At 41.4% G+C, this 12,025-nt stretch overlaps 1 protein-coding gene across 3 annotated transcripts in view; it reads right to left on the bottom strand.

Annotated features, from left to right (window-relative positions):
• The window catches only part of PLEKHM3 (pleckstrin homology domain containing M3), a 92,915-nt gene that overhangs the window by 36,641 nt on the left and 44,249 nt on the right, over positions 1 to 12,025 (bottom strand). For all 3 annotated transcript variants that reach the window (XM_062002819.1, XM_062002818.1, XM_062002817.1), the window contains one exon: positions 299 to 362. In XM_062002819.1, the coding sequence (XP_061858803.1) occupies positions 299 to 362 (64 nt within the window). The remainder of the gene's footprint in view (positions 1 to 298; positions 363 to 12,025) is intronic.

Genomic DNA, 12,025 nt, shown 5'->3' with positions numbered 1-12,025 from the left:
GAGGTGGATCGAGAGCTGGCTGAATGACAGAACTCAGAAGGTGGTGATCGAGGCACAGAAGCTGTAGTAGAGGGGTTGGACTAGATGATCTCTTAAAGTGATAGATTGTTTTCACATATACTAATTAAAATATATTAATATATCGATATTTAAATATAAATTATTAATTAACAATAATACTATTTTTATTTAAAACTGGAAGTGAAGGTATTTATGCTAGAAGGAAGAATGTAGAATTAGCATTGAAGACAAGAACGGACTTGATGTGTAAGAGGTAGAATTAGCTGAAGAAACTTACCTGCTGAAGGTCTGCGAGAGAATAAAGATGGATGTGCTGGAGAAGATACTCTCTGGGAAAGGTCCTGGAAAAGAGAAAAATTTATGTGTGTCACCTTTTTACTTGGAAATTGAAAGGTTTTGTATTCTCCCCAAAAGACTGAAGAACTATGGTGCAAGCGATGGGGCTTGTCAGAAACTGGAACTGTGTCACCCTGTCAGCACCAGTTACTTTTACAACATTCCTCATGGGCACAATTCCACAGTAAGAATGAATGCTGTGCCAGTGTCATTTTCAAATTGGCAAGTAAGCATATACTGTGACATTTACAGCCATTAAAAGCACATCTTGAGCAAAGAAGTGTTCCTTTAAACAATTAATCCAGTAATAAAAACAAATAGCTCACGCTACACATTAAAAGTATTTCTTGTGGTTTCTAGTACAAGACTCCTAGTCTGCAAGAAAACTGTAATAGATCATTTCAGATGCGATTTATGGTTTTCTAACTGAAATAACTATACTGGGAAAAATACTGATACTGTTCTTCCAACATCAAAGTGATTGATATAATTTCCCTTTTGCATACAGAAATAGATGTATTAGTATAGACATTATAATGACTTATTTGAGAAAGATGTATTTCCCTTACATAAAGCAAGGTCTCAGGCAAGACCATTGATTATCCCCTGAAAGACTGGTCCAGTAAAGCTAAATTACAGAAACCTGAACAGAGAAGACATGTCCTAATTAGAGTGACTTACACTAAAATGGAAAACTCAATTAAAGTAACACTAACACTACAGAGAAAAATGGACCTTGCAAAGCTAAGCGGATATTAGCAAGGAAAATTTGAAAACCTATGTACCTGCCATAAAGATGTCAGAAAAACTGCATCTAATTAAAGTGTCTGTCTTTGTATGCACACACAGAGAAACAACCAGTGGGACAGCTTTATTTTTCATCCACACAGAATAAATACAACACCATGCAAAGGTATCAGGAGGAGCAGAGAATCACATCACTCTTGCCAAAAAAGCAACCAAACAACTCAAAAGTTGCAACTATTTTACACGACACATTGACTGGAGAAGAAAATGTAAACTCAGTTCCTACATCACAATAATGTAGTTCTAAGGCAATATAGAAATTAGATTATTGATATTATTAAAGGCATGAACAAAAGCTCTGACACAGACTGGTTTGTAATCACAGAATCACAAAATCTTAAGGGCTGAAAGGGATCTCAAAAGATCATCTAGTCCAATCCCCCTGCCAGAGCAGGACCACCTAGAGTAGGTCACACAGGAACTTGTCCAGGTGGGTTCTGAATGTCCCCAGAGAAGGAAACTCAACAACCCATCTGGGCAGCCTGTTCCAGTGCTCCATCACCCTCACAGTGAAGAAATTTATGGTAGAACTGAATGGCGAGAAACAGAAAGATCATTGAATACTCTCAAAAAACCAAAGATACTTAAAGGTTGACATAAGCTCACATAATCATAATATGAGACTGATAAGAAAGTACACAGGAAATCAAAGAAGAGATATTAGAAGCTGCAACAACATAATTAGCTAATACACAGAAGAGCAGAGATGGTACCAATTGGATCTTTGACAGAACACTTAATTTAAGAAATAATGGAAGCACCTTGATTCATTCTACTCCATTAGTTGTGTTAACCATCATAAACTGATGCTCTGAAAGCTGTCTTGGAGGGACTAGGACTTTTCACTGCTGTTAAGGTGAATGGTACAGTGTCTCATACTCTTTTTGTATTTTTCAATAAAAGCAAAGTGGCTGCAAGCAAGGCGCTGACAGCTGGGCACTGCCAACCTTCTGGCACATTATATGACTGGCTGCGCCACTGCTCCTTCTGACTCACCAGGTATGGTCATGGTACCTGCCTAATTCTCAGCTGCAGTCTCACTGGGATGCTGCATTTTCCTTTTTCAGTTCTTTAAGCTTTACCATCACTCCTATTACGAGGTAAACATGTTTCAGTGGCTCTGCTTCATCACACCTTCATTTGGCACAACATCAAAAAACACTAGAAAACACCTAAAATCCAGGTATCAGTCAACATATGACACTGGAATTCCTCTTTTGCACATAGATTTATTAAAACTGATTGCTAACGAGTCAACTCTGAACAGCACTTTAAAACCATGAGTACTTTTCAGCTCTGACAGAATTTCTTTCATTAACATTTCCCCATCATCCTCTCCTGATCACACAGGCAGTCCCTACACAGCGCAGCAGCTTTGCCAGGAACTGTGTTATTTGCTGATGCTCTTATAGTATGCTGCTAAGGAAAATGATTAGCTAATGAAAGATTTCCTTTTTCAGGAAATAGATTGAATGGCCCATAAGGCAGAAACTGTCAACAACTAATATTGATGACTAATATCATGTTCTCCTGCCTTCAAGGACTACATTTTATTTCCTTAAAGTTCTAACTCATAGAATCACAGAACCATAGAATGGTAGGGGTTGGAAGAGGCCTCTAGAGATCATGTAGTCCAACCCCTCTGCTACAGCAGGTCCACCTAGATCAGGTCACATAGGAATGCCTCCAGATGGGTCTTGAAGACCTCCAAGGAGGAGACTCCACACCTTCTCTGGGCAGCCTTTGCCAGGGCTCCCTCACCTGAACAGTAAAATAGTTTTTCCTTATGTTTAAATGCAACTTTTTGTGTTCCAGCTTCTTCCTATTACCTGTCACTAGATAAAACAGAATAAAGGGATGCCCCAACCTCGTGACATCCACCATTTAGGTATTTGTAAATATTAATGAGATCCCCTCTCAGTCTCCTCTTCTCCAGATTAAATAGCCCCCGTTCCCACAGCCTTTCCTCATAAGGAAGATGCTCCAGTACCCTGATCATCTTGGTGGCCCTGCTCTGGACTCTCTCCAGCACTTCCCTTTCCTTCTTGAGCTGGGGAGCCTAGAACTGGACACAGGACTCCAGATGAGGCCTCACCAAGGCAGAGTAGAGGGGGAGAAGAACCTCCCTTGACCTGCTGGCCACACTCTTCTTGATGCTTCTCAGGATGCCATTGGCCTTCTTGGCCATGAGGGCACATTGCTGGCTCATGGTTAGTTTATTATCAACCAGCACTCCCACGTCTCTCTCTGCAGAGCTGCTCTCCAGCAGGTCAATCCCCAGCCTGTCCTGGTGCATAGGGTTGTTCTTCACCAGATGCAGGACTCTGCACTTGTCCTTGTTGAACCTCATGAGGTTCCTCTCTGCCCAACTCTCAAGCCGGTCGAGATCCTGCTGAATGGCAGCACAGCCTTCTGGGGAATCAGCCGGTCCTCCCAGTTTGGTGTCATCAAGGAACTTGCTGAGGGTACACTCTGTCTCCTCATCCAGGTCCTTGATGGAAGATGTTGAACAAGACCGGCCCCAGAACTGATCCCTATGGAACTCCACTAGCCACAGGCCTCTAACTCACTTCTGTGCCTCAATCACCACCTTCTGAGTTCTGTCATTCAGCCAGCTCTCGATCCACCTCATCATCCACACACCCAATCCACACTGTCTGAGCTTTCTAATGAGCATGTTACGGGAGACAGTGTCAAAAGCCTTGCTGAAGGCAAGGTAGATGACATCTGCTGCTCTCCCCTCATCTAGCCAGCCAGTTATGCACTCATAGAAGGCATCAGGTTGATCAAACAGGACCTACGTGACAGCCTTCTATGAGGGCATAAGTCCTAATAATAAATGTGCAAATGCATAGCAAACTCATGATCGATGGACTTCTTTCGTCAGGGGAGGTCTCAGCCACACAGGTCCTGCTGACAGTCACCCTCTCTCTGTACCTGTCCCCCTCCCTGAGATATGTTAGTCTGCTATAGCAGCTCTGCAGAGCCAGCATCCAACACTTTTCTTCCCTTCCAGATCTATTTCCAGGAAAAGAAGTAGGCATTGCCCTCCCAGTGTTATGCAAGACACATACACACACACACACACTCCCAGTACTGGAGTGAGGAGAGTGCTTATTTCCATTGTTATGGAAACTGAGGCATTAAAAAGCCCTCAGTAAATAAGGCTGGTCCAGCTTCTGCTTTACAGTCCTTCTGTGGAGTCAAAAAAATCACAATTTGATTGTAGTAGGACACAGAAAAACAGCTGGGCAGCCATAGCTCACGTGTACATTTACAAATTTTCCTATGAAGAAATCAGGCCGCTTCCTTTACGGTTCCCAATACATGTAAGGATGCAAAACATTCCCTCAACACCTGCCCATGTCTCCAAAGGTGGAGAAGACACAGCTCTGAAACTACTGAAATCGCCTGAAAGCAGGCAGCTCATTCACCAGTCATTTAAAATATAAATGATGCGCCCTCACCAGACCTGTGGTGAGCTAAGCAGCTGTTTCAGAAACACATCTTGCTGTGCTGTATGTTTGCAATTAAAGATCTACTCCAGAAAAATTCCATTAGTCCCATTCAGAAAGAAAAATCAAAATACACCAGTTCTGTCAGGCTCTACTGGCTTGGGAACAAGAGTGTAAGAGGCATCAGAATATCTCAACACATTTTTAATAACTCAAATACATTTTAAAAAAATCTCATCATAAAATGCAAGGAAATGAGACCAAGTAGTCCAGTGAGCAATAAAATAACAGCCAGTTTCCAATGGCTGTCTTGTCTGCACACATTCTCTGAGCCTAATGAGGCGATGGCCTACATAAAATCTTTTTCAGTAGGGGGGACACAGGACTAATTCAGTGCCTCTTACTTCTCTACCCAGACCTTTCCTCTCACATAACTAGTAGTAACATAACGTCTTTGCCACCTCCATCCCTCTGTCAACTGCACCTGAAACTGGCCAAAGGAAGTTAAAATCAGAGTACAGCAGGCAAGATGAGGCTTACACAGAGACCACGTCACTGCATTAGTGCCCACAAAGCACTACTTGGCATCCAAATCAAACTGAAATCACATTCATGTCTAAAAATCTGACTCAGACCACAGAGCAGGCTAAGATAACCACACTTAGGAAAATTATACTGGAAAATACATATTTAGTTTCTGCATCAGATGGAGCTTTGACCATGCTTGGGTTAATATAAAGCCTTGATCAAAAAAGATGAAAACATGCACTTGCATTTTAATTCGCCCTTGATATAAAGGTCCTTTATAAACACCAAATGGGGAATCTCTGACAAGCTACTGAAAGCAAAATTAAAGATGTCAGGTTTGTAAATCTTTTGATTGATGCGCTATAACGAACTGGTTTTTGGGTTTTTTTTAGAAGTTAGTCAATTAAAAGAATTCAATAAATACTGTCCTTTCAGTCAAATCTTAACATGGAAAAAAACCTGGAGTGAGCTAGACAGAGGTCAAACACAAATGTTGAGATTCATCACAATAAAAACTCAAACCTCTGCTGCTTCAGAATGTGACCTGTAACCCTTTAGAGGCAAATGGTATTGAGTGCACGTCCCACTAAAAGCACCTCCTAAGCTTTCACAGTTTGGAAACTCCCGTACCAGTTTCACCATCAATGCAAAACAGAACAGTTTTGAGTCACAGGATTGCTTTGCTGTAAACCCTGGCTACCAGTCAGGGTTAAGCCTGTACTGAATAAACCAAGTTCAATGCTAACTAGAACTCCAGCTTTGCCCGTTCCAGTGAATAATGAAATCCAAAGTCCTATTGGTTAAAGGTCTCTACATTTCTTTATTGTTATATGCTAGAAATAAAACAAATCAATGCAAGCAGGAAAAACTCCCACCATCAGAGACTTTCCATCCAACTAAAACAGATAACTGAGCATTCTTGATTTGGGATTATTATTCCGGTTTGCTTGATACTTTGTAATCTGAAGCATAACCTTCAGGCAAGATTGGATCAGAGTTTCCTTTTTGGATGATGTTATCAGGTAAGTATTTGCACTAACAAAGGTTATCTTTTAGTGTCCTCATGCAAACAGAACCACTGATAAGACTTTGCTTTTTGCATTTGGACAAAGTGTGTAGTCATGGTGCTTTGTTAGCACTAAGTAATTGCCCTGCATTTAAAGCCTGTTTATCATCAGCTTAGGTAATTTTTCTCCAACGGGTTAAAATACCCTGACAGCTCTGCTAAAGCTACAACCAATCAATCTGCTCGACCCTGACACTATAACCAAAGCACAACCGTGATAAACAGAGAGAACTCTTCTTTTTACAGGCAATCAAAAGAAATCCAGTTAGCTAGCAGGTGGGCACAACCAAGTCTCTTTTGCACCAAAAAGCCTGTTGACACTTCGGAGGGGAGTGGGGAGTGAAGGCCGGCACCACGATTTCATGTGCCAGCCAGGAAGGGCTTGTTTGCCTAGGTTGCGAACGGTATGAGCAAGCTGTGACTCAGGGAGCCGCAGCCGCGCCTGCAGAGCGCTCCGCCGCCCGCAGCCGCCCCACCGCAGGAAGCGGCTGCGCCCACAGCGCCGCAGTGCGCGCGTCCTCGTCCAGCGCGCTTCGTTCCCTGACACTTACAGCACCACTTGACGTTTAAGACACTGCATCAAGCTGCAAACTAAAGCAGCTGACAGGCAGGCACATGCTGATTACCGCTGTTTCCATATTGTTTTTGCCCTCTAGGCAACGGGTAAGAGGGCTTCTGCTGCCCCTGCATCCTGCACCATCAACAGTTGCAGCTGTGCCAGAGCACATGCAGTTCCTGATGATTTCATTGATAGCAGCTCAGATTTTTCAGAGTTACTGTTTTATTTGAAAAGTAGATAAGAATATCAGTGAGCTGCCAGGTATCCCACATATATGTGGCAGGGTAAATAACATCTCTTGCTAGGTTTTCTCTTGCAGTTTATTTGGCATGGAATCTGTTAATTTAAGGCAGAGAACAGCATCAGGGGTGAGGGGGAAAGGCAGGATTTCTTCCAGTTTTACTAATTCTTATCATTTTATTTAGGCTTTTGATTTTGTATTTCCTTCTAAATCCTAGCTCCTGGAAGCATGGTAGGAGAGGAGAACCTCAATTTTCCAGCAAAAATCGTTACTCAGGGAAGTGGGGCCCTGTGAAACAGTGATTTGAAAGTCAAAAGGGAATAACAAATTAATGAATTTAAAACAAAACATGAAGTATGCATTTAATTCTTGTGGTGTTATACCAGATGAACACTGTGGAGTTTTTTCAAATTTCACAAATGTATGTTTAGAGGTATGAACATTCTTCTGGGTACGTTCTGGGAGCAGCCATTCCTAAATATCTTCAGCCCACGCACCCCGGAAGCATCACTATGCTAAAATGGTTACTCTTATCATTGATCAGCAATCTTGACCCAGTATATAAACTTGCAACTAAAATGCAGTACACTAGCACTCTCTCCTCTGTGGCTACTTGAGCAAGGTTACAGAAACATTGTAAAAGACAAGAATTATTACAGGTCAAACTCAGTACCACTGTTTACTAAAACTAGAATGTAGAGAATTAGAGGCACACAGTTTCATTTTGAAATCAAAGTAACTTAGATCCCCCCTACCAAATAATTTGAAATGAAGAATAAGAAAATGTTCTCTTGTCAGGCCCTTACAGTTTGCCGCTGGAATTCTGGTATGAAAACACAGGATAAAAATAACACAAATTGTATTTAATGTGGTGTTCACATCTAGTAGGAACTTCTTTTTAAGTCATTATGGGGTTTTAAAGCAAACTAGTCTCAAAAGATGAATGGAAATTACCATTTTGAAAAGTGTCTAATATTACAGATCTATTCAACGAGCAGATGCGGATGTGCCTCTAGACTGGAAAGACACTAGCATGAACTGAAAGCTTGACTTGTCTTCTGGAAAACTTATATATACTCTGATATGCTCCTCAGCTGGATGCGTACTGGCTTGTGTTTTTAACCTTCCCTTGGCTTGAACAGGCAGCAGTACTGCCTCCAGCCTGGCAAACAGGCACACTGCTCTAGCTGTTTGTTACCCCTAGCTGAATTGGAAGCTCGAAGTCTACCTTACCTCAAACCCCTACACTTTCAGACAAATGCTTTTTAAGACATTAACTTGCAAGGACCCTATATGCATAGTCACTTCTTCAAAAACACACAGCACTGAAGCAAGGAGGTGGTCTGTTTATAAGAGCTCCATCAACAGGCATGCATTATTTGGCTATTGCAATGACTACGTGCATGCAGCATCTACACAAACCAACAAATGGCTCTTGCATACTTCTCTGCCACTATTTTCTCACTTTTCCTCACTTCGGGGTGTTGTTTGGTCTTAAACACTGGATCCGCTCAGGATATTCAGATTATTCTTTTTGAATGAGTTTCTCTGTCATTCTCTTTCCAGTCACCCCAATTTTCTTCTTCTATTGGTCTTAGTGTGAAATCAGAGCCCTGGGTCATACGAAATCACATCCTTCTGCTCCTTTCCTGCTCGAACTTTCTTTGTGCAGTCTGCTTTCATGAGTTGTGTTTTTGTTCTCTGCTCTGTGATTTTCCACTCTCCAAATGGCCTACCCATCACAAAGAAAATGGAAAAAACAATCTCCTTTGACAATCTTGACATGACTTAATGACGTTCTGTTGTCCTTGGTCTGAAAGATGACATAGCCCCAGCTTCACATATGTGACGTATTTGGTGGTATAGTGATTGCATAAGATCAATTAGGATTCCTGTGACGTGTTTAGACGGGTTCCCCACTTGCCACACAAATATCTTGAAAGTAATCTACTCCTGTGTCAGAAGTGATATGTCTAAGGCCTCACTGTAAGGAACTGACGGGACTCTATTGTTCAGCATAACTGAATTTGGGCTTGTTTTGCATCGTGCTGACAGACTGTCAAGCTCAGCCAGGACCACACACCTGCAGCACTGGAACTGTACCTTTAACCTCCTGCAATAGCAAGCTCTGATTTGGCCTTCCTGTAAGATGCTAAATAATGCAGCCAGCACTGGCATTTTGGTAGTGTAAAACTGATGTATTGCTGTTCTGGAACTGGTAGACAAATGGCATCAGAGATGAGTAACAAGAGAGAAATTTTTTCCATAAAGTTTCTCATCACCAATAAGACCTGCTTACCAAGCAAAGGCACTGCAATGAGCACTAATGTGTGGGGGAAAGTGCTGCAGAGCATGTGCCTTGTGTCACTGCCATCTGTCTAAAATATCTGGGCTAGCAACACCGATCTGCAAGTTCAGGTCTACAGCTGAGATATCAGAAAGCCCAGAGAGAGCTCCAAGGCTGACCTGCATTAGCCTCCCCTACACTGGATATGGAGGTGCCCAAGATTTCCCCCAAAAATTATTCTGATAGTTTGTTGACCTTTAACCATGACAAGAACAAAGGAAAAGAGGCTGTGGCATATGGACGCATTGCTAGTGCGTCTTATGTCTAGAAATAAAAGGAAGAAAGCAAAACCAGAATAAACTTCACAGAATAACCTCAGTATTTAACAGACTCTAAGATTCTTGCTCTTTCCCAGGTATCAACTTTATTTACGCCATCTTGTTTGCCTCTGACATTCATCATCCACCATCTCATAATCTGCAGGCAGAGATGAGATCTGTATGACTCCACTTCTACAACTCTATGTTGGCTCTAGTTTCAGACTTTTATGCTTCTGCCTGAACAGCATCCTCACAAGTAAGGCAACCAAAACAAGCAAGAACTTGTTGAGTAAAGACATTTGCAGTCAATTATGTCTGTTGCAATACTGAGGTGACAGCCAGGCAAACTAGGCATAATAAGGTCCCTTGTAAAACAGGGAACTCAGTAACAAGCTCAGAGTCTCAGCTGGCTAATCTCACTGCTGGTATGCACCGGTGGAGGGCCTTATTTCTCCTCCCGGACAAGTCCAAATTACTTTCTTGTTTTCTCCCTCTAAAAAGAGCTTAGAATCCAGTGGAGCAATAAGTGAGAACAAATCACTGTCACTGATGAAGATCACTTTTATTGTGAGCCTTCCAGCTACTTTTAGGATTTCTTGTAACTCTTCTCTATTATTTTCTTCTGGTTTTCTTCCTTTCTTTTTACTTAGGCACTTGCTTCTTCATAGTATGATTCAGCCAAGTTCTCTGCTAGATGCCAAGTTTCAAAGGTACTAAAGTACCTACCTATCTGTGCACACCAAGCATTATAAATAACATTTCCATATTCAAGCCAACTGGATCCTGAGCTAACCTGCTTTATAGCCATCTGTAATTCTTCAGAAAAAGTGACTTGTAAGCACTGTAAACAGTTTTGTCTTCCCAGAGGACATCAAGAGTTTCCAACCTCAATACCATCTTCATTTTGAGATCTGGGTTGAAGAGCAAGATATAGATTTAAAGAAGATGATAATGCAAATAGTATTAATAAAAGAAATCTCACAGTGATCTGCTTTTCCCTAATAAAGCAGGCACTATCAGTGTCCCAAAGACAGCAAGGTGCCAAAAAAATGAATCAGTCTGTTTTTAGTTCTCCTTAGACAGCAACAGTAACAGTTTGTTTCAGTCTGTTTATGTGGGTCTGACAGGTCTTCCAGATGCTGTGTGCACTTTCTTGTGATTAATAGTCATTCACATACTAAGGTGAAGACCAAGCAGAAAAAGAATGTTTTTAAATCAGGACAGATAACTGGATTCTCTCCTCTAGCATTTTACTTCTAACTAGGAAACAGTACTAAATTTAGGAATGCTGTCTCATCCTATTGTTTAAACTCTTCCTTTTCTTGCAACTTGCCCATGTGATGAGCCAAAGGGAAATTTAAATCACATATTTTCTTAATTTACTTTTCATCTGTGTTCTATAAAGCCATCACATTGATAGTGAATGTCTGCACATTGTGATACTACATGCAAAAAGAAAAGCCACTGGGACTAGTTTTGAGCAAGGAATAACTCTTTCTGGGAAAAGAACTTCTCTTTCTTTCCATCTCTGCAAACTTCTGAGATCTGAGAGACAAGCTGAACACCAAACCCACCCCAACAGAGACTTCACAGACCAAGGAGCTCAGCCTCTTAAGGTGTGTTTTGTACATTCCTTCAGTGGCTTTTACAGCACTTTTAACGAGTCGTACCAAACTGGAGATACTTCCCTAGTACAAAAGCAAGCCCTTTTTGGGCTGAGGTCCTCCTCTCCAACACAGAGAGCTTTAACTGGAGACAGTATGAAAGAACCCTTAGATAAGAAAAAGGAATATTTAGAATATTTTCCAGTTTCCCCTTCTGTCATTCTGGGTGTTTCGTTTTGATATAAGGAAGTTTTTCCTCTCTCCTCCCTGCCCCTAAAAAAGACCATGCACATATTTCTGTCAAGTCCCTCTTCTCTGCATTTCCTTACCACCTGTCATCTCTCCTTTTTGGAGGTAGGTTTTTGGGCTCCTTCTTTGTCCTGGTTTCTTTGTTAACTCTTAATTTCCTGAGATCCCTTCCCTCTTTGAATCTCCTCCTTCTTCTGGCTTTCCCTTATCCCTTTGTGTCTAGTCCATTGATTTCTCTGCTTAGGTCTCCTTTGATCTCTCTTCTTTCAATCTCTTCCGCAAGTCCATTCAGAAGTCCATTCAGTCTTGTGCCTCCTCCTGTCTGTTTTAATCAGGGCATTCTTTTATTCTGTGTTAATCAGAATTTATCTTCTGTATTTTTCTGAACAACAGCCTTCACAAATCTTACTCTCTTTTTAGTTTTATTGCAGTTGGAGAGGACAGCATAGGAAAATTATTGTAACTGAATAGCAAAACAGCTACGCAAGAAAATAGCATCCTCTAGAATAAAAGAGAAATACTCCTAACTTCTAAAATGCTGTAAGATGTCCT

The sequence above is a fragment of the Colius striatus genome, chromosome 9 (genome assembly GCF_028858725.1).
Source record: "Colius striatus isolate bColStr4 chromosome 9, bColStr4.1.hap1, whole genome shotgun sequence".
Lineage (NCBI taxonomy): Eukaryota > Metazoa > Chordata > Aves > Coliiformes > Coliidae > Colius > Colius striatus.
The sequence above is the reverse complement of the archived record's forward strand: the minus strand, read 5'-3'. Positions and strand labels throughout refer to the sequence as shown.